The sequence below is a fragment of the Haliotis rufescens genome, unplaced genomic scaffold, assembly GCF_023055435.1.
Source record: "Haliotis rufescens isolate VD_foot unplaced genomic scaffold, xgHalRufe1.0.p SCAF_32, whole genome shotgun sequence".
NCBI lineage: Eukaryota > Metazoa > Mollusca > Gastropoda > Lepetellida > Haliotidae > Haliotis > Haliotis rufescens.
The window spans coordinates 848,635-876,117 of record NW_025964024.1 but is presented as its reverse complement, the minus strand read 5'-3'; the positions used below and the strand labels follow the sequence as shown (position 1 = coordinate 876,117).

The window sequence follows — 27,483 nt, the reverse complement described above, 5'->3', positions numbered from 1 at the left end:
GAGAAGTCTTATTTCTGGTAAATATGTACTTTTGGAAAAGACAATTTTTTTCAATTTCATCTATAATTCTTTTTAGATGTTAAGCTGTTTAATGAACAAACATCAGTTCTAATACATGTATGATGATATCCTTAAATTTCATGTTCAGACTTCCAGATTATTCTGAGTGAAAGTATAAACTCATCGACTGTGTGCTCACTTGGGCCTTTGGTCCTAGTGAGATGATAATTTGATTATTTGTAAAGGTACAAGTACTTGTTATGAGCATACCAGCTTCATTTAAGTTTGAAACACAATATGCCTCACTCTGAGGGTGACATGTACCAGATTTCATCACACTACAGAGGGCTGTTCCTCAGTTACTGTGAACATTTTTACTGAAAGACATTGAAAGCTAATTTGACCTTCAATATCAGTTGCGACTATTTCAAAAACAATTGTAAAGTGCTTCATTCAGTGTAATATTGACAAACATATGACAATAATATACAACTATATGTATAAGAGTTATTTAGACTTCTGCAGGAAAAGGCACATTAGAGAACAAGAGTCATCAGAAAGATGACATATCCCCCCGGCAGCTGTCTGTAAAGTAACCACTAGTAAATGTGCAATTATGTATGTAATGAGTCAACAGTTGAATGTTCTTTAAGAAGCATACATTGTTTACCCACAAAAGATCCACCATGGTCGCATCCATATGAATGCCAAGTTTCGATCAAATACATTGAATGTTTTTCGAATTCTGCCCCAGAAATGAACCTCATCCCCAATTGAGTCTATGTCCAACTTCATTCCATAAAAAAAATAAAAAATAAAAATTAGAAAAATCCCAAAATATCAAAAGGCACCACTTCAGTATGTGCCTGATACCTTTGGCAAGTTTCGATCAAATACACTGAATGGTTTTCGAATTCTGCCCCGGCAACGAACCCCATCCCCAATTGAGTCTAAGTCCAACTTCATTCCATAAAAAAAATAAAGAATAAAAATTAGAAAAATCCCAAAATATCAAAAGGCACCACTTCAGTTTGTGCCTGATACCTTTGGCAAGTTTCGATCAAATACACTGAATAGTTTTCAAATTCTGCCCCGGAAACGAACCCCATCCTCAATTGAGTCTATGTCCAACTTCATTCCATAAAAATTAAAAAAAATTAAACTTAGAAAAATCACAAAATATCAAAAGGCACCACTTCAGTATGTGCCTGATAAGAGTTGCCAAGTTTCGATCAAATACACTGAATGGTTTGGGAATCCTGCCCCGGAAAAGGAAATGATTACGGACGGACAGACGGACGGACAGACGGACAGACAGGCTGATCGATATATCCCCTGTATTATATGCCGGGGGGATAAAAAGTAAGTGTATGACCTGTTGCCAACTTCTATCCCTGCCCTAAGGAAGAGTTTGGCCATTAACAATTTTTTTGTCTGGCTGTGACATTGACCTTTGACATTGACCTTTGACATAGCAGGTCAATGTGTTATTCCAAAGATGTCCAAGCAATGCATGGTTTCATACGATAACTGTGGCTATCAAACTGAGGCAAAATATTGGAAAATCCCCATTTACACAGCTGGCTAAAGAAACAAACAACAAACAAATTATCAATTTCTTTTATTTATATACATATATCACACATTGAACAGTGTTCACATAATGGTTCCTGATGCAGTATGCACTTTCCTCCTATTCTTCAATACTCATAACAGAGCGGGATAACTGTTCGCTTGAAAGCATCAGCAGACCATGCTCACCAGTTCAGAGTTACTTGCCCTCAAACATCCTTTTCCTTCTATATTGCCATGGAAAAACAGGAACCAGGATGAGGGGAGGCCAGATGGGCTCTATCCCTGTTGCATTGTGTTTGTAGAATTGTGAACATTCTATTTGGTCCACATTTATAGACAAGTAGTCGCAAACATCATTCCTTTCAAGTGATTACCACATGACCAAAGACAATAATTTCTTCAACGTCCTTGAAGGGTCCCACTCCGACTTGGCATTGGTTGGTCTTCTCACATTAGCCTGACCACCCTTTGGGAGTGTGTCCCAGTGTCAATTGGCATATAACTTCTCGGTAGGCTCCCATTGAAATAACAGGACTCTCCTCATCGCTGTCTGCCAATCACTTCGGATATCTGGAAGGGTCCTTCCAGACTGTCAACCTGTCATCTGGGTATCTCAAGCTGGACTTCAGTTTCTGCAAAATTATGTATAAAGATTGTAGCAAAAGAAAAGAATTGTTGCAACATGTACTTACAGATAAAAGGCAGCAAATTCACTTAATTTATCATCTTTGAGTTTTGTTATATACCAAACATTTGAGATATATATTGTTCCATGCTGATGAGTTGAAACAATCATTAACTGACATCTCTTAAAAATGTTCCTAGCAACCTATGCTTGCCATACAAGCCAAAGTAATAGATGAGGTAGCAAGTGGGCTCATTGAAAGCTCGTAATCGTACCCAATAACGTGGGATGTTGTCCATAACAGTCATCATCGGTGCGTCTGGATCGAGCTCATAACATTAATCTCTGGTTTGTCTAGTTGAGATTTGAGATTTGATTAATTTATAATCCTTGTCATTTAGCCGAACTATTGCTGGATGTGGTGTTAAATGAGTGAATTGGGTTTAACGCCTCTTTGAACAGTATTCCAGTTATATTATATCACGGCATGTAAGCTTGATGTGGGAAGAAAGCCCGAAGTGATGCAGGTCTTACATGTTTACCACTTTGATGAAACCCACAAGCAAGTGTATGATGCTACCCTCGATTCAAACCCGCGACCATCGGTTTCTGTCAAGCCCAAGAGATGCAACTATGCACAGCAAGCTGTGGTTCCTTTAATAATTAGGCCATCCATGCAAACAGGTGATAAAGAACAAGCAAACTGAAGAAATATTTGCAGAATAGCTACATGAACATGATGAACCAAACAGAATAATTTCAAATATTTACCACTCACTACTCTTCTCTTGTTCCTCATTGCTTCCCTTTTTCCATTGATGCTGTGCAGATGACTGACTCATTCATTCATCCAGACATTCTGCAAACATAAGTAGCATTCACATTACAGAAATGTCCAAACTGTACATGCTGTACATTGAATTCAATTGAAAAGGCCCCAGTTGAGTTTCCAACTTAGAACATGTAGAACTGTCCTTATTAAAATATTTCATCCCAAACATTCAGAGATAAAACTTAACCCCATATTTAACAACTGTCAAACAATTATTTGACAACAAAGCCAGGGTCATTCAACATACACTTTACATAGGGAATCACTTGTTGCAAAAAAGATCCTCGCCAAGGTCAGAGTCATTCCATGAAATATTGAATTATTAAGTTATGAAGCTTATACAAAACAAGGACATAACAGTGTAATTATAACAATATCCTAAGCGTAAAAAAAATAAAGTCTTTGGTGGCCATTATTGTAAATTATAATCTGTATTAGCATCCCACGAAAGTTTAGAGTTAATAACCGTTCCTAGATCTTGGTACTTTTCTTCATTATCTATAAAAGAGCGGATCTAATTTGGTTCATCTTGTTTTGACCACAAATCCATTACGCCCCTTATGCTAACAAACAGTTGACCATAATACTAAAAAAAGGACCCTTGGCGTTTACGGTAAAGTATGTAGAGCAGGAAAATATCTACATCAATCCGTTCCATAAGATCTCTGCACAGAAATCATAAGGTCTCGAAGCCCTGCTACGTACCTGGCAATGCCAATCGCCTTTCCAAATACTGTTGACTTCCGCGTTGTGGATGGTTGAGAGGAACTTCGGCCGGCATTTCCGTGGTGGAGGTGAATGAGAACAATGTATCGATACACGAGGTAAGCTTATCGTAATCAAGCATCACAGTGTATATCGATACACGAGGTTTGTTTACATCCATGTTCTAAAATGGCGCCCTGGGCCCCGTTCCACAAAGCGATCTTAGGGCTAAGTTGATTGTAACTCACTAAGTACGCGATCTTAAATTTTTGTTACGATCGGCCGCCCGTTCCACAAAGCAATCTTAACTAAGAGAGTTGTAAGTTAAGATCAAAATGCTAAGTTGCTCCGGACCAACTTAGGATCGCTAAAATCGATCTTAAATAGTGTACCATAACAACAAAGATGGCGACTTTTATTATGATGTGCAAGGAAATGGACCGTGTCTTACACAAAGAAAGGGTTTTTAGAGACCGCACCCGGCAGCTGGATACGTTATCTGACGATGAACTGTATGCGCGATATCGTATGCCACGCCACGCCCTCTTGAAACTGCTCGAAGCAGTCTCTCCGTCCATTACACCAGCAACCCAGCGTTCACATTCCCTCTCCCCAGAAACGAAGTTACTCCTGACTTTGAGATATTTAAGCAAGGGTGGTTTTTTCGTTGAGTTGGGCGACCTTCACGGGACTGTGAAGTCAAGTGTGTCCCGGGTGTTTCACCCGACTGTAGACGCCATTTGCAACTCTATCAATAATATCTGTTTTGATCTTGACAATTTACGTAATGTGAAGCACGATTTTTATCGACTTGCCGGATTCCCCCGTGTCATCGGAGCCATAGGCGGGACACTAGTGCCGATCAGGAGGCCCCCTGCCGATGAGGAAGCAGCATACGTGTGCCGAAAGGGCTTCCATGCCATTAATGTGCAAGCCATTTGCGATGCAAACTTGAGGTAATTTATGCAGTGCCCCCTCCCCCATGCCAGAGAATAAAAAGAACACGCAAATGTATCAGAATAAAGACAAATGTGGCGATCAAGTCTGAGCCTATTTCTACTAATTTACTTCCTGTTTACATTAGAAACGACCTTGGCATTGTACCTCTCAGTAGACACGCCCATGATATCTATAAGCCAATAGGCAATAAGCAATTATTTAGTGGGGTACGTTTTGGGTTACTTAAGGATATCACACATGTAAAAGTCTTACTTTGTTGTGTAAAACAGTTATTTATTATAACCACTTGACATATGATTCAAATCAGTGTGACAGTGTTACACATCACATTAAAATAAAAAGGATGTAACTTATTGTCCATAGTATAAACCCTTCATAATGTCTGTATGTTGAAATATTGTCATCTGGGCTTTGTTCTTACTGTTTTCAGATTTACTAATGTTGTTACAAAATGGCCAGGCTCAGCCCATGATGCATCAATTCTAACCAACAGCTCCATTGGAGACCAGTTTAATAGGAATTGCCCTGATGGATTTCTTCTTGGAGACTCTGGGTAAATATTTGCAATAATATTTTTGGTATATTACACAATTGAATTTTTAAATATATTTTTTTTAAATGTGTTATTCAAATGAGTTTGACTGAACTTATAAAAACCTTTAACATACATCACAATATCTTAAGTTGATTGAAGCTGTGATTGTGAAAAGTAGTTTTGGCCTAGGTCACCTTATCGACAATGTGAGTAATATGTTTTGATAATGTTACAGTTATGGATGCAGACCATGGCTCCTAACACCTGTACTTGACCCAAAAACAAGACACGAAGAGCGTTACAACTCTTCACACTGCAGAACAAGAAACACCATTGAGAGAGCATTTGGAGTTCTAAAGTCAAGGTTCAGGTTGCAAAAAAATTCATAAATTGAATTTAATAAGCAGTTGTGAATTCGAATAAGTTCATGTATACTTTTGGCTATTTAAATGTTTCAATAATTTGAAATTTATTGATGATGAAGTTGAAGATTCATATGTAGTATTTTCAGTATAGATTTCTCCTCAGTTCATCGAAAATACATTAATTTCAAGTAATTCAGAAACACAACTAAATTTTCACATGCCTTTCTTCAACTTTGTTAAAAATATTTCTTTCATGTATAACAGATGTCTTCACAAATCTACGGGGTGCCTCCCATTTTCCACCAGCAAAAACTGTAAAGTGATCATGGCTGCGTTCAAGTTGCACAATTTCTGTATGGATCAGAAAGTGCCATTACCACAACTGCTGGAAGAAGACCAGGAAGCCCACGTCCTCTACCAGGGCAATGTTCAAGATGGACATCAGGCCAGAGCTCAGCTGATTGCTCATTATTTCTCATGAACTGTCTCTGATTCACAATTCTTGAGAACATTACAATAATGACAGGAACAAGTGTATATTCTGGATGTTTAATACAACTGATAAAAACATTTGAATTTCAAACTGTGTGTACTTGTGCAAATACAATTTTGTTTCATAATTAAACAGATGTTTTATTTTAATATATGAATACTGTCCATGCATTATTGTTTAAATGTAATGTCTAACACTCTTACAATACAACTGATATGACATCTATGTATGTGAGCCATTGACATCAGAATAAATCAAAACATTTCAGTTAACATTTTATTGTTGGTTTCATGACAACATTGTCTAGTGGCATATTACTTTCCAATTTTGTTTAAACATCATGAATTGTTGCCACAAACAATAGTATAGGTTTTCATTTAAATAACATCAGACTTACACATCTGCTAAATACTAATTAACAATAACAAAACTGCATGCTGCACTGCTATACCTTTTGTTTTTCAGATTATCTCCCCTGGGATAATGTGAATGATATTAAAACTTATATTTTAAGTAATATTCCATATTTTGTTAGTTTCATCGAAACAAAAAAGCATCTGAACATTTTTAGACACACATTTAAGATGTGGATAAAAGAAAGTTTTCAATTAAGTTTGATAGTTGGTGAAACACAATTGGAGGGGGATTGAGTAGTGTCAGGAAAAAAATCAAAAGATAAACTTCCAAATCTTCTCTCCTCCAGAGCTAATCTACGTTTTTCAATCTGTAGCCTTTCTCTCTCCAATGTCAACCTCTCTCTCTCCATCTCACACCTGTGTTGCTGGATTGAAACAAGCTCCCTTATTGCTGATAACTTGTTGGTCTCCAGATCAACAATTGTAAGGACTTGGTCCGCATGTTGTGTGGGTCGCTTCACACACTTCTTGCCTGGAATTAGGAGAAAGCTGACAACGACATTGAAAGGAATGATTTGGTAATACTTCCTCAGATGCTCTTAAAGTACATGCTCTATTTGTCTGTTTATGCAAAATAATATACTTTTTTATGTATATTACTTACTGTACTTAATGATCTTAGGATAATACTCTTATATTCATTTTTCACCACAATATTCACCTGCATGCACTGTTGTTTCAGTGATTGCTTCCTCACTAGGAAGGCTTGCAAGGACAGGCTCATCTGCCAATGTTGGTTCGACTGGCATGGTGACCCCACTTGTATCACTAGACGCTTTAAAATAAAGAGATTTTCTTGTTGTTAAAAATAAAACATTTAAATGAAATATTAAAAGCAAAATTCATACTCCTGTACAAATTAAGTACATGAACATATAATTCTTATGTTTAAGAGGATATAAGCATAACACACTCGTAGCTTTCAGCATTATAATGTTGTATTTTATTGTATTACCTTCACTAAGAAATGTTTCCAAACCTCCCTGGATGCCATCAACCTGACAGGCTGGAATCAGTGAGAGTACCTGTGATACCAATGAAATATTATTATTCAATATTACATCAGTCATAAGAACCATTACTTGATTTGCATATCCTTCATTGAAACATAATTATGTTGACACCTTCAGCTATAACTGTGGTTAGATAGATATTACAAACTCAATTGTGAATATAATCACATTATCAAACAAGTGTTTACTTTAAATACGTGCCTTTTGTTCCACCTCCGACAGGGTAGCAGGACATGGACCTCCTCCAGTCTTACATGCCTCTTTCCTTTTTTCTTGGGCCTTCTTTCTCGTTTGGCATCTGTTGAATAAGTAGTAGTATTTTACTAATATATATACAGTGAACAGATTTTGAGATGTACTCAGTACAATGTGTCAAGGTTACATGACTGGTAATTACTTGTACATGTACAGTATCAATATGCATAGTATGTTATATTATGCATGCATGTACCTATCTTCCTGCATGGTATACATCTGGAATGTATTACATTACATATTTCTGTATTTTCTAAATATTATATTAAGAGCAACATATCAATTATTATTTCAGTGAACATGTCCCAATAACATCACAATTAAAATACTAAAAATAATCTTTATATTTCTACTGAGGTAATTTGTTAGAAAACATTCAACAATTATAACAATAATGATGATATTAAAAATATGACATTGCATCACAAAATAACAATACATGCAGTTAATAATGATTCTGGATGTATTTGCTTTTGACCGGAATCGAACCGATGTCTAAAGACTACCATTCAAAAGCTTCATTACATCTTATTTCAATATTAAAAATATACACTTAGTTATTATGCACATTAAAGTATGAACCCGTCATACTTTTGATGAAATAATAAATGTGTGAACCCATCACACTTGATGAAATAATAAATGTGTGAACCCATCACACTTGTTGAAATAACAAAAATGTGTGAACCCATCACACTTGATGAAATAATAAATGTGTGAACCCATCACACTTGTTGAAATAGAAAATGTATGCAAATCTAAATGGGCACTCACTGTAATTTATGGATGATGAACCTGATACTCATCAGTACTGATTCAGCCATCTGAGGGTGCTGAGCTCAATCAATATTTTAAGGTGTTTTGCAAATATCTTCCTCATACTTACTTGGCGTCTCTCAAGGATCATATATTTTTAGAATGTCAAATGATATGGATATACATAATACATCATAAGTACCATTACTCTACTACAGTAGTATATTGAATATCAGATAATATAGGGGAACATACGTAGAATCTAGAGAAGATAGCCAAAGTTTTTATACCTTTACGTTTGTTTGACTTACTTGATGTCATTCCACTTCTTCCGAACATCGGTTGCTGATCGGCAACTTGCCGTATTTGCATTGATCCTGTAAATGATGTTGGAATTATGGAAGGGCAGGGTCTTTATGTTTTATTTTACAGACTGGACAAAATGCAGTTACATTAGTTACAGTTTTTGTTGTACTAAGGTATAGAGTTTATTTTCTAGGCTTTGCTATTATATCCAATTTACCTGAATTTAATATTAAATCGAATATATTTATTATTTCAAAGGTATGGTGCATGTTGGGGTACGTATATTGACTTATTTTTATATCAGATAACATTCTGACACTAGTGACAGTCCACAGCTCACTTACTTGTTAGCGATGTCCTCCCATATGCTGCCTTTCAGCTTACTGGTGACGGTAGAGCTGAATGAGGAATTAAGTGTTGTGTGGTGCACAGACACCTCATCCACAAGGACAGCGATCTCGCTTGCTGAAAAATTGCTTCGACGAACGCGTTTGACGCCGACAGAGGTCTGTGATTCGGCCATATTTCGACAATGTGTCGTCTGCTAAACATGACCAAGGGAGGCCACTCTTAGGGAAACTTTCGTATCTTCATGGCTGAAGATTCCGATCTTTGTTAAGATCGGCTACTTAAGAACTTGTAAAGTTACAATCGCCCTAAGATAGCTTTGTGGAACGGGCGTAAACTTTAGCTAAGACGATTTTATAATCGACGTAAGTCTCTAAGATTGATTGTAGTTACGATCGCTTTGTGGAACGGGACCCTGGACCGTAGGGGGATATGGGTAAAATGGCTTGTTCCGGGTTAACACTAAGCTGGGCCCCGTCTCTAATATCACATTATTGTTTGGCGCAAGTTGACGACGCGCATAGGGAGCCGGGAACCAGGTTAACACGACATAAGCTGGTTCCCGGCTCTCTATGCGTGTCGTCAACTTGCGCCAAGTTTTATTAGAGACGAGGCCCAGCTTATACACTGAACACGATCGGTCATTTCGTCAAAACTGGCCAAATATTGAGATTGCAGCTGAGGTCATGCTGGCAGCTGAAGTGACACATTAAGGTAAGGAATATGTGAATATTACAATGATCACGTATTAAAGTAATTTACCACATGTAAGCCTGTCACATGTGACACATTAACTTTTATAGCCAACATGTAAGTAAATGAATAATTATATTTTTATATGACAAGTAGCCTGTCTATCATATGTTAGTATTTGCTTATGTATATAATGTAGAAATATGTTTACTTTAACTGGATAATTTGTATGCTAATGTGACTCACTGTCTTATTTCATATACTCCCTGTACTCTGTGAGAATGATTAATAGCCTCAACATATTTTTCCAGATCTGAAGAATCAAGAACAGCTTTAATAACAGGGAAGTTTTGCATCAGAGATCATCGTGAAGTGGAAGATAAGACATTTTAAGGGTATGAACATTTTCACTTCAACTAGTTGAACAATAACCATGATGACAACTTTATCATGGGGGAATTTTTGGTGGTGGGGTAGCCTAGCGGTTGAAGCGTTCACTCTTCGTGCTGAAGACCCAGGTTTGATTCCTGCCACATAGCTGCGATATTGCTGAGTGTGGCGTTAAACATCAAACAAAGCTAACAGCCGCATACTTACTCATGTGGGGATTCCAAGTTGAAGTTGGTCCCCATCAACATGATCAACCTATGCTAGTTGTGAGAGATAACTTAATGGATCGGGTGATCAGGCTCGCTGACTTGGTTGATCCATGTCATTGTATCCCAATTGTGTGGATCGATGCTCATGATGTCAATCACTGGATAGTATGGTCCAGACATGATTATTTACCGACCGCCGTCATATAGCTGGAATATGGCTGAGTGCAGAGTTAAACAACAAACACCAACATGATTCTACAACCTGCTCTTGTGGATACCATTTTGAAGATCCTACACATAACTTCTTTTCGGGTCTTAACTATTGCAATATGTTCTACTACATGTGTTTAAAACATATATTTTTTTCATAGTGAACTGGATTTGCAAACAAGCCGATGGCTTATCTAAATGATGCTGAAATACAACATAAGTATTAATAAAATACTAATTCTATACTATTGCAAACTATCAGTTGAGCAATAATGTAATCATCTGATTATAAGTAGATAATGAAGGAGAAGTCCATATTGATTAAATCTACCAGATTCTGAGATAAATGCACGTATTGATTGATTTATTTCAATGTTTTCCTGTACATAATTTTCAACAATTCCATATAAAGCTTTCTTATGTCATATCCATGCTGTATAATAATACCTATTATTTCTAATAATAGCATAATTTGGACACACAAATAAGTAATGAATGGTATTTTTATAACAGGTCCCACACATGCGGGATAGGTCATTTGACATGAATCAGTTTTATGTGAATTTAAATCACGACAAGCTGATCTGAGTCATGAAAGGATATGCCTTCGATTCTGTGAAAATGGAAATGCTAAAACATCTCCCAATATTAACCATGCTATTACAGAATCTGTTCACTTGTTTTTGTATTAAAATATTTTTGAACGATAACATTCATCTAATGATTGTTTGTATGTGTGATATGCCAGTAGAGGTATATGTGTACAAGCATGTGCATACACGTAAAAAAATTATGTTTGTTTGGCTAGGTACCAGTATATGAATAGGTTGTTTTGTGCGACTTGTATATTAGCATCATCATAGTTTCAACAGACAGTTTATGTATATCAAATGTTAAATGTCTTTGTAGGGAGAATTGCATATCAAAACTGTCATTTTTTTATTACTTATGAGTAGAACTTTTTAAGTATCTGGCATGATACATTTCCTTGGTCCACAGAAACATGTTACCAGTAAACTGATTTGATAAGTAGCATAAGTGATAATACCCACCTGACACTAATTGCCCTGTTAATCCCTAATCCACCATGAGTTGACATTGAGTTCATCTTGCTAATGAGCTGTTGTGAGCGTAACGAGATGATAAACATCAAAGGTGGGGCAGGCTTTGATCAAGTGTTCTGTAGAAGAGATTATGTCACTTGTTTAATGTTTATTTAGGATTAGCTACATCCCTTGATGCGACCAAGACCATACTTGAGATTATCAGACAGTTTGTCTGGATAAAACCTGATGTCTCAACTGTACTTATTGGATTCTGCCTTGTAGCAAACTATGTGTGTGACAAGGACTTTGGCCACTCTGTGCAGATGCATAACAATGCATAATGAACTTGGGGTATGATTCAATTATGTCACACAAGTCAAAGATAGGTTCCACTGTATTTAGAAACAGACGATAGATGCAATACTGTGTAACTTTATAACAATCAAATGAGTATTCAAATAGGAATACACATATATTTACAATTACCCTTGAAAAGTTCCAAAACCAAATAGAACTACTTAAATTATGATTACACTTGACCAATATATTTGGCAGTTTTTGCTGTTATTGTTAATCTTAATTAAAGATAGGATAAATGATAAAAATATGATAATGCATATCACACACAAGTGTGTATTATACGCAAATAAATAAGTCTTGTATACATTGATTAATTGGAAAGGGTGCTAATTGGGATTGTTCACTAGCCAATATATTAGCAAATATTCCCGTGGGCGCTTATTAGAGCGAGGCGCTTATTACGTCAAATACGTTAGTTCTGTTTTTATGTATAAGAACCTATTTTATGCAATTTGCATTGCCTTGTTTACCTTTCCTTATGTTTTGATGTAATGCAAACATTTGAGAAAAATTCAGGTGAGCCTGCCTTATGGCACTACAGGAATTGTTTTCAGAAGATCAATTACAATTTTGTATTTTCTGTAAAATTTACTGTTTGCTATGGCTTTTTTACATTGGTTAACATGGTTTGGTTAACAGTTGCTTGATAAATTGTCATTACCTTACTCATTGAGAAACCAACTTTTTACCCTTTGTCAATATATGTGTGTTTCTTATATTTTTAATAACAAGCTTTTAAAGATGTTATAAATTGTTTCAGGCACCTGGAAACACATGACACCAGATCAGACAAGTCATACAAAGGACTCTCCGGATGATGAATAATCCTCCCCAGAACAACTAACAGGTTCACCTCAGAAAGTGATGATTCTGAATGAATACTGCCACATCAGTGTGATTCTGTAGGTTGTTTTATTACGACATTAATCAAGTCTAAAGGAATTAATACCACAGCAGTGAGACTATGTTTATGTGGTGTACACTGACGCTGACTATACAAATCTGAATGACTTTTGTGGTTTACTGCACAAACATAATTGACTTTAGATATTCTTCTACCTTGAAATTCTTCTGAGATTTGACTAATTTGTTTATTTAGAAAATGGCATTGAAGCATCTGTTTCTGTTTTTGAATGTTCTTGCAAACACCTCTGGTTACTGAACCAATGAAATGTCATAAAATCAATAAATATGATTTTTTATCTTAACAATTTTTTTGTTTTGCTTCTTTAAAGAAATATGATATTGATCATTCATAACATAGGTGCTAACATATATCAAATATACTAATGCCCTGAATGTTTTCCTACAATTAATCCAGCTCACTGAACGGAGTTTTTAGTTCCATGTCAGTAGAAAAGTTACATTGATATTTTTATGTACCAGTACTTTATTAGGTGTTTTCTGTGGATGCCATTAGTCTTATGCACCCATTTGGGTTAATGATATTCTGTTTCGAACTTCAATGAAACTCGTCTGTCAAGATGTAACAAGTATTGATACAGTTCCAAAATAATCTTTTAATCTCACCAGGAACAAAGGCCCAAGTGAGCACATAGCCAATGACTTTCATTTTTTTGTCAGAGTGAGTATGGTGTTATGCCACTTTATGAGCAAAATTCAAACAATATCATGATGGGTGACACCAAGCAATGTACCGATGTGGTGAATCGAACGCTTCAACCACTAGGCTAGAACAAACTGGGAATATGAAGATGAAATGTAAGGATACCATCATACCAGGACTGAATGCTTTTCATTTTAATGCTGAACATCTAAATTGAAATATATATGAACTTGAAAAATGTTTTCACCAAAAGTACATGCCCATAGATCTCAACTTCAGGGGGATATTTACAACTAAAATAGCACAGAAATTTTACTACAGCTATCTGCTATGCCCAGGCTAACATTATTACTAGGAGAAAGACATCTCGAAAAATTGCATCCGGATACCTGCCGGATACCTGCCGGATACCTTCAGCAATGTTCAATTTTCATGTTTAGTTTCCAATATATTTTTAGGTGTTTCACACTTAATTGAACAAAATGCACCCCCCAAATTGTGACATGTTTTTGGAAACTCAGAATGAGGTATCCGGTGCCGGATCCCTGGACACCCAGATTGAGGTATCCGGTGAGGTATCCGGTGCCGGATACCCGGATTCCAGGTGACATACTTTCCGGTGAGGTGTCCATGCCGGATACCACAGATCTGGTATCCGGCAAGGTATCTGCCACCGGATACCCGGACGCGTTTTGGGTAAGTGTCCGGTGGTATCCGGCAGGTATCCGGATACCGGAAACTGCATTTTTTTTGCTGTGAATTCATACCATCAAGTCTTCGATATGATAAATAAAACAAAACAGGTATAGGGGTGGTCTCAAAAACAAAACCGGGACGTAAAAGGATAATAGACAGCTTGATACAGGGTGATTAGGCGTACAGTGTACAAGCTTTATGTGCAGAAGGAAACCCCGACTTGTAGTAGAATTTGGGCAGCAAATTAAAGATACAATTAATGTCTCATGGACTGCACTAACTATTGCTCTCCAGGAGATGGGATTTCGATACATGGCGCAAGGCGATGACCTTGCAGTTTCAGGAGAAAATATTCCATCCTGTCAACGAGGTTACATTATCTCCGGACCTTTCAAAACCATCGCAGTCAGGGCGTCCAGATAATTTACCTTGATGAATCATTCCCCTGACTACATGTGGCTATCGGCAGATGGACAATCGTGTCATTATTTTGCACGCCGCAACCCATGACATGGGGCTTATTGAAGGATGTGTGCTAGTTTTCGAGGCGAAAAGGGAACCTGGTGATTTTCTTAAGGAAATTATCGGAGGTTATGTGTTCATAGACACGTTGAAACTGAGGCTATTGCCCATTTTAAACAACGTCAGTGTCATTGTCATTGATAATGCCAGTTAATATAACGTCCGGGAATCAGATACTGTAGCCCAATCATTAGTGGTCTGAAGGCGACCATACAGGAATATATGACATTGTCGACTTCAGATCATCTGAAACGAAAGTTAAACTCATGGAGAAAATTCGGCTGAATAAGAAACCAGTAAAGTACAAGACATTTGTGCTGGCGGCACAACACGGTTGTCTTATGTACGCCAGTCAGATAGTGTGCTCATCCCTGTTGTGCCTACATTGGCTAAGTGTAAAGTGTTCGTGGTAAGACATAATACAACGTTCAAAAGTACAGATTCATATACGTCATCGGCGGAGATAAATGCTACCTCAAGAAACCATCTGTAGAACAACAAATACTTCTTGATTCCAAAACCACAACCTTCCAATACTCATCCCGTTTCATAGTTTTTAACTTTTCAATCACGTTTCCAAGCAAATTTTATGCAGTACATATCCTTAATTGCTAACCCATGAACGCACCTATCAATTTAGTACAATGACAGCAATATTGTGAGACCACCCCCAACTCGGTTGACATTTACACCTGTGAGAGGTGCTAGGGACAGGTGCTAGGTTACAACCTCAGGTTATAGGCCGTTTCATACAAGCATGACAACAAACGAATATTTTCTAAGAAGTATTATCATTTTACCTGTAAAAGTACATTTTGAGTAATCACAGTGTCAGTTAGGACAGGCTAGATTAAGTCAGTTTGCGTTGTTTTGATATATATTCTCTTTTTATAGTCCTATGACTCGTGTTTATTAAAGGAAGCCAGAAAAGCATATTTCTAGCATTTCCGACAGTACTTTTTAGAATCGCACTTATGCACACCGGGAAGAGAATCGACAAGATCCTTACAGTTGAAGTTTCTGTACCGGGAGGGTAAGGAAGATGTTAAGAAACGGAGTTTGGACTGTAAACACGAAGAGAGGTCACACCATTTTACGAGCTGCCGTTGACGTATCACCATTGGCAACCAGAACTCTTGACATTTTATGAGCGCTTCATTTTGTCTGTCAGTGACAATCATCAGAAATAATCTCGAATATATTACAGCCTCATGACAATACTCTAGGAACCTACCTATGAAGATCCGGGTTATAATTGGTCTTCAGCAAACTGTGCTTGTCGAAAGAGGCAAATAACGGGATCGGGTGGCCAGGCTCGCTGACTTGGTTTATGCATGTCATCGTATCCCAATTGCGTAGATCGATGCTTATGATGTCGATCACTGCATTGTCTGGTCCAGACTCGATTATTTACAGACAGCCGTCATATAGCTGAAATATTGCTGAGTGCGGCGTTAAACAACAACAAACAAACATCACTCACTCATACGTGTAGTTAAGACGTGCTGTACCTATAGTTTTTGTTTCATCTTGAATTTGCCTGTTCTTAAACTGTTCCGTGTGTTCACTCATTACATCCAACATGTTCGTAGCTAGACTGACATTTAGCGCCATCGCCAGAAACACTTTGGAAACGTTAAACCTGCACGAAATATCGCGCCAAATGAGCATATTGCATCGTTAAAGTCTTGACGCAGTTGTCGACTTATCCATGGTATATTTATCACAGGTGTTTGTGTGCATGGTTTTGTGCAGGCGTGCGTGAGAGAGAGAGGGATAAGGGTGAGGGAGAGAGAGAGATTGAGAGAGAGAGCGAGAGAAGGAGGGGGAGACAGAGAGAGAGAGAGAGAGACAGACGGGGAGGGAGAGAGAGAAGGGGAGAGATTGAAAGAGGAGGGAGAGATTGAGAGAGAGAGAGAAGGGATAGAGGCAAGTGTTTATATTAAGAAAATCATACACACACTGGTCTCATTGTGTGCAATAAATTATAAAATGCAGGGTTGATGGAGTGAGAGAGGAGGAGATGGAGAGAGGGAGAGGAGAGAAAGAAGGGGAGAGATTGAGATAGGAGGAGGGGAGATAGTGAGGAGGGAGAGAGGAGGGGAGATTGAGAGAGAGAGAGATAGAGAGAGGGTGAAAAGATAGACAGAGAAAAGGGGGGGAGATTGAGAGAGGAGGGAGAGAGAGGAGGGATAGAGATTGAGAGAGAGGATAGTGAGGCTCTTAAGAATTTACACCTTCCTCCTGTTTATATTAACTCGAAGACACTTGACTTTTCATAAACACAACGATGTCACTCGCCTGTTTGCGTACAATAATTCACAAAATGCATGCTCGGGCTATCGCTGTAGAAATATATATATATTTTTTGTTGCGCTTGCGAACACTTGCAACCCTGCAAATAGAAACTAACTTTCCTTTTTATTTTGCGAGGTTCATCTGGTTAGAGATAAGATGATGAAGTGTTTCAAGTTTTTTTATAGCCGTTCTGCAACTTCTCTCTAGGGCTCTTCATTTCAGCGTTCATCCACAACCAGCAGCTATTGACTTCAAGTTAGTTTATTTTCCTGGCACCCATGTCTTCAAACACGATAGCGCCGTTTTGCTACCAGCTGAACAGACAGTTATTTTGTCTGTGTGGAGCTTTTCGCAAAATGTAAATCCACACGACACTGTAGTAAAAATAGCATTGGCAATACAATCAACAAAACTGCCTGATAAAGCACAAAGTTGGCGTATGTGCTACTTGGTTGTGGCGAGGGTATTCCACGTATGCTGGCTTTTCTTGCTGTCGGTTATCATACCGGTATGTTAAGAGAACCTAGTGGTAAGAGCCCATGCCGAAACACCCATTTCTAAACAAGCTCTGTGTGGTTTCAAGGTTCATTGAACCTACACAAATAATGTCTATTATGATGTGCCAAATGCCACAAACTAACGTGTTTTTTACATATGTACAAACGTGCTCACGTTTGATTTACAAGGCGCACTGTGATGAGAAGAGAACCCCTTATATAGCACTTTCTGGTGGAAGACTAATATCTGAACACATGTATCATATTCCGTTCTGAACACAAAACACTTTCTTTCTTTGCACATGGAGGTAGTGTTTCGACTGGGATTAAAATACGGTAAACTACGTTTATAAGGAACACGCTTATAACGAACTGACCTATATAACGAACTTTGTTTTTAGTCCCGACCATTTGTTGTATATATGTTGTATGTATTCTTATAACGAACAACGGTTATTACGAACAAAAAATAGTGGTCCCCTCGAGTTCGTTATAACCGTAGTTTACTGTAATCAAAATGAACTTGTTTTATAACGTCTTTTGCTCCAAAGAAGGAATATAAGATTTCGTAGTTTTTCATGTACATAATACACTTTTCTCCTTTACCTTCATTCTTATTTCGTTCTCAATTATATCCGGGGCACGGCTGACTATGTTGGGCCTAAGGTGCCTCAATTCTCTGTTCGAACCCATAGTGGGTTCGAATCCCTGATTCGTCCTGATATGTTTCCAAGTGCTTGTTGGTTTAACCAAAGTTGAAAACTTCAGGATTTCCTCCCACGTCAATCTGACACGCAGTGACACAACTGAAATACTGTTCCAGGAGGCACTAAACCAAATCCTCTCACTTGGTTACTATTTAATTCCATCAGGGGGCACGGGTGGCCCAGTCGTCTAAGGCGCCGCAATTCGCTGTGCAGAGTTGCGTCCGCTGGGCACGCCAGAAACCTATGACTGTGGGTTCGAATCCCGGTTCGCCCCAATTATGTTCTAGGTTTGTCAGCACCATACCCGTGCTCGTGGGTTTCACCGAAGTGGTAAACGTCTGAGACCTGTATCACTTCGGGCTTTCCTTCCACATTAAGCTGACACGCCGTGTTATAACTGAAATACTGTTAAAAGCGGCGTTAAACCCAACTCACTCATTCACTCTTAATTCCATCAAATAGGGAGATCGATTTACTTTCACAGACTTTTGTGCCGAGTGTTCTTTGACGAAGTCTTTTACCAAATATCATATGGAGCGAGAATCACAGTTCATGAGGAGTGGGTGGGTGATGCAAAGTATTGACCATGGCTTCCCTGAACCCCCACACGGGCACAATAAATGAAATAAATGAAAAACAAAGTTCCAAAATGATAGGGAAGTTGACAATGTGTTTAAAGCAGAGTCCATTGTACAATTCCGACTACATCATGAACATGTGTTTAATCAGTATCAAATAGTGATGATACCAGGTGTTCGCGAGGGGGCATTCTTGTTGTTCGCTGTATCGTTGTTGTTGGATAGTGCTAAGAGAAGTGTAACTTCCCATCCGTTCACTCAACGCTGAGCGGAAGGACATGTATGAAGACATAATGGTAAGCTATTCAAAAGAGAAAATTCATTCAAAAGGACAAACTTCACCTCACACGCACGAACGCACGAACGCACGAACGCACCGCGCACGCACCTCGCACTCACTCACAGTGAGAGAGAGAGGGGGAGGGAGAGAGTGAAGAAGAAATATTACAGCGATCTGCTTGTCGTAAGTGTCAGTCACGTCCCTCCTCTCATACAATCATTATCATCATCATCATCATTAAGATTTAATTGTACGATGCTCTGTGTACCTGATTTAATTGTATGATACTTCCTATTACTTTCACCGCCTCCATGGTCTAGTGGTAGAGCGTCCGCCCGGAGAGCGGAAGGTCCGGGGTTCGATCTTCGGCCGCGTCATACCAAAAGACGTTAAAAGATTGTACTTGTTATTACCCTGTCTGGCGCTCGGCATTAAGGGGCTAAAACAAGGGCTGGTCGGCTCCGAGTCAGTATACTGTGTCTGAGTGGGGTATTCATGTTAAACTGCGGCATAGTATCTTAGTGAGCTAGCACTATAAATCGGCATCAGTCCGGACTAGTACAACCAGCCACACAAACATACACACATACATGCACGTCGCTTAGTCTGTCTTACAGACCCTGATACAAATATATCAAATACAGCCCATGCAAGTCTATAATGTTTGGCAAGTCTAGATTACTGCAGTATCAGGAAATGAAGAGAATCACTGGGCTCCCTTTTTATTATATTTTTATTAAGATAACTGAGCAACTGTTTTTTCTGTACGATATGTTCATTTCAGAGACTATATGTTAGTCTAGCACGTCGCTATATAAGTGCAATAATCTTGGACGCGACGTTAAACCCAATTTCACCTCACCTCCTATTACTTTCGCAGAAAAAGCACGTATCTGTCCCTGGTCAGTGGAAGATAGAAGGCGATTACTACCGAGCGTTTCCGAGTGGTCTTTCACAACAAAATGGCTGACAAGCCTATCGTTATATAGCCTAGCCTTGTGTAAGTCTATCGGGAGAGCCGTAGCATGGTGGTTAGATACAGGTCTAATAGACGAAGTATCTTTCGTATGAGACAGAAGCATATGATCTATCCTCCTTGGGGCGGCTTCGACCAAACCGCGGGGATTCTAACTCGACACTCACCTTTTCTCAATTTTAAATTGAAATTGTATGTAGTTAGGAAACATATTTGACATAGTTATTATTTGAAAAACAATATAACGAGTTTCAAACTAGGCATGATGTTCAAGGAGAAACTAGTAATTGAAAGGAAACTATAGAACGGTGTGGAGGTACAGTTTAAGCAACTCCCGTAGGCGTCTAGCTACTTGTAAAGAGTGTTTATAGTGGAGTGGTATACCTGTAGCAACGTTTCAGGAATTTCAAAAAAACAAGTATACCTTGAACGCTTTTCCTTCCATTCGTGAAGAAAGGTAGGTTTTAGGCTTTGGGATTTACCGCGTAAGCAGAAAACACTCTCAATGCCAAAACCGCCTGTTCAAGTCTTAGTCTATTTTTACATTGAGCGACCTTCTCATTTCATGACGCAGAACCACAGACTTGTGCCAAACACAGGGACGAGTTTAATTGAAACACCATTAATCCAACAGTTCATCATTTACCTAGATTAAATCAGCGCCTGTCTCTGCCCTAACTGTTCAGAAGATGTTGGATAAGAGACGCTTCTCACTTCCGTGACATTATATGTGTATTTGGTCGACACGTGAACCGTGTGTTGATGCACCGGCAATGTATACCACAAAGAAGGCACAAGTATACATAGCGGTGGTACGGCAGAACGAGGAACGTCGGCCACTATCGTAAACAGATATTGGAGTGACTTCAATGTCTTGCTGTCTGACGGCTACAGTTAAAGAGGGCCAGGTGTCATGAAAGATGAAACATTTAGTTCAAGTACATTTCATTTTTTATATAACGCTTTCTACCAGTTGTTGGAATTATTTTAAGGTAATTTGATGTATGTACTGTAATGTAAAATACAAGAATGTTTAGGTATCTCTGCCATAGCAACTGCCAGAACCATTGATCTTCCTTAAACACCTGTGTACCTATCCGAGATCTTTATGATTTATATACCTCTGGTTGACTTTAGGCACATATTTCCTTAATAATGTTCCTTAAATAAACTAGTTTCTGATTGAAAGTTAAGTGTATGTCATAGGCTGATTCTTCGACGTCCATCTGTAAACATCTGCTCAAAACGACTGTACACATAAAGCTGAAATTTCACATGTTCGGTTGAATAATAATGACACCTGGATGTGTTCAAGACGTTTGAAATCGATAATATTGGTGTTGTTTGGAAGATTATTTGACATTATAAAAAGGATGTATACTTGATATTGCATGTTCCTGTACGAATCATATCGTTTCTTTGTTTGTTTGTTGTTTAACGCCGCACTCAGCAATGCTCCAGCTATATGATGGCAGTCTGCAAATAATCGAGCCTTGGCCAGACTATACAGTGATTGACATCATTAATATCCCTTTAAAACAGTTCATTTCTGTCGATTTCATTTCCAATGTAAAATATAATACATTTCATATACATACATAATCACATAGCAATGCGGGGCGGGGATGGTCCGGTCGTCTAAGGCGCCGAAATTCACTGTGTAGTGTTGCATCCCATGGGCACTTCAGAAACCTATAATCGTGGGTTCGAATCCCGGTTCGTCCTGACTATGTTACAATGTTTGTCAGCACCGATACCCGATCCGCGAACGTCTAAGACCTGATCCACGTCGGGCTTTCTTCCCATATCAAACATACACACCGTGATATAACTGGTTTTCTGTTCAAATTGGCGTTAAACCCAACTTACTCACTCACTCTCTCACATCGCAATGCAAATAGAGTTACCAATAAGAAATAAACACAAGGAAATCATGGAACATATATGATGTGTGAGAATGTAATAACTAATGATAATCTACAGAATGAGGAATACAGTTTAAATCATCTTATCTACAAACTGAGCTGGACTCGAACGTAAATATAAATTGTCAATGCAAGAGATCCAACTTACCTATTACAATCAGTATAACCAATCTCCCTCCATCAGGGTCAACGGAAATCATAATTAAAACTCCTTTCATGAAATGTTTATATATGCTTGTGAAGTCAACAAATTTTCTTTTTGAAAAGAGACATTGTGTGTAAATATATTTTCTTGATGAAAGATGAGTCTCCTTATCTATTTCCACCGACTCCGGTTCGGTATTAGATCCCCTGGTGTGTAGTGAAATATTTACAAGCATGTCAGAGTGAGTGTGATACTTATCAGTGTTAATGTCTTGCCAGGCCCTCCATATCAGGGAGTGGTCAGATACGAGGCCCCCGATGGCGTGACACCGTCTGCGATATAAATCAAAAGTGTTATCGCGCAGTGAACCGCATATTGTTCGCGTCACGCACAAAGGGACATAACTCGTGTTACCTTTAACACACGCACAGAGGCATTCGCTACAGACAGCATTGTTGCACTCTCGATATAGAGTCAAGTTCAAAAACGAATACTAGAGTCTAATATTGAATTATATATACCATAATATTAGAAGAAGAAGAAGAATAGGTACATGTATGACTGTGGTGATAGTAATACCAGTTGCAGATCTTGTATAGGGTGCATCTCAACCGAAAGTCTTCTTCATCTTATAGTATGATTATACGAATTCAATTGATCTTCATAAATTATTAGAATTAACAAAATTCGAAAGATGTATTCATGATAATAAGGAAGAGAATATATGGATGTCAACTTCTTTATAAAGCAGAACACAACGTTTCGGAGTATATGCTTACTCCTTCATCAGGTGAATGAATGCCATGAGGCAGAGAGCATAAATATATACATCTAAGGACATTAAAATCAATAAGATAACAAAAGGTGGACAATAATAAAGGGTACAAGCTAACAAAGGAAGTCAACAGATGATTGGCGCTGATAGGTGATAAGCAATAGACAATGGAAGCCAACACTCAAGTTATCATAGCTAAGTAATTCGTAATGGACACTGGCCAAATGGGGGCGCGGGTGTGTGTAATTAGCACTGAAATGTGTAAGAATGGACATAGCAAAGGGCAAATTGAAGCCAGCTAGGCAATTAGCCCCGACAAAGATCAAAGCAATAAGTCCCAAGCGCTAGGCAGATAGGTTCCCTGGTCACGGTTCATGGCTGGCTGGTGTCTCCTGATGTCAATGGCTTCTTGTAGTTTCCTTGGTCGCCAGTTGTTGTTGGCAGACAGGACTTTGGTGGCTTCCCACATGATGTTATGGTTTTCGTTCTTCAGGATGTGTTCGGAAATAGCGGATTTCTGGTCGAGTTTGTTAACAGAGGTCCGATGTTCTTTGAGTATTGTGTTGAGGGGTCTAAGGGTTTCTCCAATGTACTGGTGGCCACAGTTGCAGGGGATCTGGTTTATACCTCCTCGGGGGTTGGGACTTGTGCAGCTTGTGCCTCTACCATTGGCTTGTAGATGGGTCTTGATAGACTTGCCGCTAGAGAATGTGACATCTATGTTGGCTTTATTCTTAATGAGGCGGGCAATCTGAGGAGTGACAGGGCCATGATAGGGTATGGTGATTCTGATGGGTGATGGAGCTGGTTTGGGCCTGGGGTAGGAGTTTTTGAGGGTCTTGCGGATGGTTTTGGAGACTAGGTAGGCAGGATAACTGTTGAGGGAAGTGAAGGTTTCCTTGAGATGGTCCAGTTCACTGCTGATGGCATCAGGGTGACAAATGGATTTGGCATGTCGGGTGAGGGTGGCGACGTTGGCTTGTTTTATCTGGGGATGGTGGCAGGAGTTGTGTGTGGGCTTGTGGTACAATGATTCATGATAATGTTTTATATCTTGCCTAGGCTTTGCTGTCCTTATTATATCTTTGTTAAAGTTGAGAACGGTTTAAATTAGAGTGACATAAACCTTGGATTTCGTTTCGTGATTAGAACTTTTTCAGCTTCAGCTACAAAACTAGGTATTATTTCGTTTAAATTAAAACCCACATTGCAACAACGTAGTTTTTGTGGCAGGCAATTTCTATTTCTTTAAACAGGCAGAAGCATAATTATTTTGTTTCGAGAAATCACGGATATATTGGCTTTTCACAGAAGACACAATTTATGGATAAAAACTGTCAGTATAGACCGTAATACCGTTGTCAAGCAAGAAAAGAAGTTGTTATCCATAAAGTGTGTCTACTTTGTCATCCGTAAACTTCAAAGTAATACTTATCAAACAATTATTTTTCTCGATAAAATGAATTGTGCTGTGAAATACAAGAATGTACAGGAATCTCTAGCGAGACAGCAACTGCCAGAACACGGAACCGTTGATCTTCCTTAAACACCTGTACACCTATGTGTTCCGAGATCTTTTATCTTGCATGCCTAATATGCCTCTGGTCGACTTCAAGCACATATTTCGATAACATCTTTAAAGATCTAAAGGAAGCCGTGAGGTGTATAATCAAATAGACACAGAATGTTGGTCAGTTGTAGGACATTTGCATCTGGCTCGGGAGTGTTTCCGGAGTATATACATGTGTATGAATCGCTATCAATCAACGTGTTCTGGCTACTTATATTTGAACACGCGTTTCATGTTAAGGCTCTCAGGGACGCCGATAGGTGTACCATCAAATAGCACTTCCTCTCGAAAAACTAACATTGTATCATTGTGTTTGTATAATAAATCCTACATTTCTTCCCTAGTCAGTAAGGAGACCTTATGGGGACACAAAACAATTGTGATATTCGAAACAAACAACGACAAAAGCTTTCAAGTTTACAATCTTAGACAAAAGATTCCATTTCTTCTTAGAAAGATCCCCAGTACCTCCTGCTTGTAGTTAGAGCAGACAAGTGAGGATCGAAGGCTTAATATGTGTGACATGGCTGAAGGTGTACGTCTAGTAAGGATCGCTGGGTTAAAATGTGTGACCTGATGGTGTACGTCTAGTAAGGATCGCTGGGTTAAAATGTGTGACCTGATGGTGTACGTCTTATGAGGATCGCTGGGTTAAAATGTGTGACCTGGTGGTGTACGTCTTATGAGGATCGCTGGGTTAAAATGTGTGACCTGATGGTGTACGTCTTATGAGGATCGCTGGGTTAAAATGTGTGACCTGGTGGTGTACGTCTTATGAGGATCGCTGGGTTAAAATGTGTGACCTGATGGTGTACGTCTTAAGAGGATCGGAAGGTTAAAATGTGTGATCTGGTAGTGACTGAGGATCGGAGGGTTTCGACTGATCTACCCACCTGAACTAGAAATAAGAGAGACCAGTGAGACCACATAATCTGTTTCATATTTAGATCTATGACTTCAACTTTCCCTTCGTGTCGAGTAATATTCCAGCAGATCCAGCCTTTGGTATTTACATTTCACAACTCCTTCTACCAAGATTTCAAAGAGCGTCACACGACTCTTGCTCAGAAGTTGTTTGATCAAGGTTACAACATTCCATGCAAGGCCGTGCAAGTTTTCAAAAAGTTTTATCGTAAACATATGTAGGACATTTCCAAATTTGACGCTTCAGTGGCAAAAATGATGTCCGATGAAATTCCCTATTTTGTGTTGTACAACATGTTCCCGTGGTTTTTTTTTCAGGTGAACAATTGACTTGCCGGTGCCTTTGTTTGTGATGGGTGCCTACGGTGGGGCAGGATACAATCACCTTTTCGCGAACACCTAGTATCATAACTATTTGACAGTGATTCATAAACACATGCTCATGGTATAGTCGGAATCGTACAACGACACTGCTTTTAGCAGAGATTTCTATTGAATCGGGAAAGGGTGTTGTCGTTTTTATTTAAAGTGTATGTCCTGGGTGATGCGTGTTCCGACAGCGTGTGGCGTTGATCACACTATCAGCAACGTGTTTGCCTAATCCCGATTAGATTATTTGAAAGCCGCCCAGGTACAACTGGAATGTTGTTGCATATTGTTGAAAACAACTTCTAATTTCTTAATCACATTACACAAGAGGCAAATATTCCATCTTCGGGCACCATAATCTCTTAACCCCAAATCCAAACGCAATTTTACACGATATTTATTTAATCTAGTGTATGTGTTCTGACAACTGTGTGCAAAAAATACATTAAATTAATAAGCAATGGTTTATTTATTGTGATTTTATTTTGGACATATACGTTATAGCACCACCACCAGTCTCCCAAGTATAAATTTCGATTTCCGAAAATATACAAATTTGGCTGTACAAATAACCCGCTACCGCTGCTGTATACATATAGGGCTTATCAGGGTATGCTAATATAGACAAGTATAAGCGTGGTCCGGCCTCTACAAATAGCCTGTGTCACTTGTTTCCGCCTAGAAAGCAAACACGAGACAGTCTGTCCTTGGCCGCCATTGTGCTACGTTGCCATGACAACGTAATAATACCGTCACTGATCAAACTTGACGTCCCACATTTCCTTTTATGGAGCTAGTGTTCAAACCTTAACAGTGATGCAGTATTTACCTTCCTGCGTGAAGTGCAATAATCACGTGACGTCATGAGGGTTTACCTCAAGTTCACGCCTAGAGATCATGACTAGTTTATCGGTCGACACGATAAATGTACTCTTTCATTTTAACTTATGGGTTCTAACTGACACAGCTGATTTTTAACCTTGTAATGGGTTTTTTTCAGTATCCAATCCTAATATTATAAACCTTTTTGCCAATCCAATAGAAAAAGAAACAGTGGGGATAACCTAGTCCTGCACCATGACTGTAGAATATATTTATTTAAAAACAAAATCAATCTAGACATGTACACAAAAGCAAGTCAAGCCAGTTCTAGCTAGCTCTATTCCACCATATCAGCATCAGAAAAAAATATTTGTTTTAATTTTAGAGAGAAGAGTGTATAATGTTTTTTAAGATGTCATAGACTATACTATTATTTTATGTTACGAGAGATACTTAGAGATAACTATAAAATATGTGTCATCGTTTTTCAAAGGGACTGATTTTAATTTCTTGTATATTGCCCCTTTTAACGTTTAACCGTTATTGATGTCAAACCTTGGTCTGTTGTCTGACACGTCTGAGAGTGGATGTCAGCGCTAGTTTTTAAATGTTATTGAATTTGTTCAAGCAGGTGATTATAAGTACAAACTGCATTTTGTCTTAATGTGTCCTCTCATTATAAATGAGACATAAAAGCCCGTAGATGCATTTGTTTATTAATGTGATTTCTTGGTATAATA

The 27,483-nt window shown here is 38.5% G+C and overlaps 3 protein-coding genes across 6 annotated transcripts; 1 reads left to right on the top strand and 2 right to left on the bottom strand.

Annotated features, from left to right (window-relative positions):
• Positions 1–3,020: 3,020 nt before the first annotated feature.
• On the bottom strand, positions 3,021–9,606 carry LOC124113079 (myb-related transcription factor, partner of profilin-like). Of its 2 annotated transcripts, XM_048380732.1 has the most exons (7): positions 9,181–9,606; positions 8,842–8,907; positions 7,721–7,817; positions 7,462–7,531; positions 7,168–7,281; positions 6,864–6,978; positions 3,021–3,059 (listed from the first exon to the last, which is right to left on the bottom strand). In XM_048380732.1, the coding sequence occupies exons 1-7, from the start codon at positions 9,357–9,359 to the stop codon at positions 3,047–3,049; spliced, it is 654 nt and encodes a 217-aa protein (XP_048236689.1). In that variant the 5' UTR covers positions 9,360–9,606; the 3' UTR covers positions 3,021–3,046. The 2 variants fall into 2 exon arrangements, with proteins under 2 accessions (XP_048236689.1, XP_046329288.2); XM_046473332.2 differs by lacking the exon at positions 3,021–3,059 and having other exon boundaries at positions 6,311–6,978.
• LOC124112234 (putative nuclease HARBI1) lies at positions 3,923–6,080 on the top strand. Of its 3 annotated transcripts, none has more exons than XM_046472258.2 (4): positions 3,923–4,693; positions 5,128–5,250; positions 5,468–5,596; positions 5,862–6,080. In XM_046472258.2, exons 1-4 carry the CDS (start codon positions 4,143–4,145, stop codon positions 6,076–6,078), a joined length of 1,020 nt encoding a protein of 339 aa, XP_046328214.2. In that variant the 5' UTR covers positions 3,923–4,142; the 3' UTR covers positions 6,079–6,080. The 3 variants fall into 3 exon arrangements, with proteins under 3 accessions (XP_046328214.2, XP_046328206.2, XP_046328221.2); XM_046472250.2 differs by having other exon boundaries at positions 5,468–5,602; XM_046472265.2 differs by lacking the exon at positions 5,128–5,250 and having other exon boundaries at positions 5,468–5,602.
• A 5,513-nt stretch (positions 9,607–15,119) lies between the features above and the next one.
• LOC125371936 lies at positions 15,120–26,639 on the bottom strand. The gene is made up of 3 exons (XM_048380632.1): positions 26,613–26,639; positions 23,526–24,046; positions 15,120–15,123 (listed from the first exon to the last, which is right to left on the bottom strand). Exons 1-3 carry the CDS (start codon positions 26,637–26,639, stop codon positions 15,120–15,122), a joined length of 552 nt encoding a protein of 183 aa, XP_048236589.1.
• Positions 26,640–27,483: the final 844 nt, after the last annotated feature.

Coding starts and splice junctions, on each gene's coding strand:
- LOC124112234 (XM_046472250.2), top strand. CDS start 4,143: ATGGCGACTTTTATTATGATGTGCAAGGAAATGGACCGTGTCTTACAC. Junction 4,694..5,127: donor ATTTGCGATGCAAACTTGAG/GTAATTTATGCA, acceptor TACTGTTTTCAG/ATTTACTAATGTTGTTACAA. Junction 5,603..5,861: donor GTTCTAAAGTCAAGGTTCAG/GTTGCAAAAAAA, acceptor CATGTATAACAG/ATGTCTTCACAAATCTACGG.
- LOC124113079 (XM_046473332.2), bottom strand. CDS start 9,359: ATGGCCGAATCACAGACCTCTGTCGGCGTCAAACGCGTTCGTCGAAGC. Junction 8,908..9,180: donor TGGGAGGACATCGCTAACAA/GTAAGTGAGCTG, acceptor CATCATTTACAG/GATCAATGCAAATACGGCAA. Junction 7,532..7,720: donor TGTCGGAGGTGGAACAAAAG/GCACGTATTTAA, acceptor TTGGTATCACAG/GTACTCTCACTGATTCCAGC.
- LOC125371936 (XM_048380632.1), bottom strand. CDS start 26,639: ATGGCGGCCAAGGACAGACTGTCTCGT. Junction 24,047..26,612: donor CCAAGGACAGACTGTCTCGT/GTTTGCTTTCTA, acceptor CACCATCCCCAG/ATAAAACAAGCCAACGTCGC.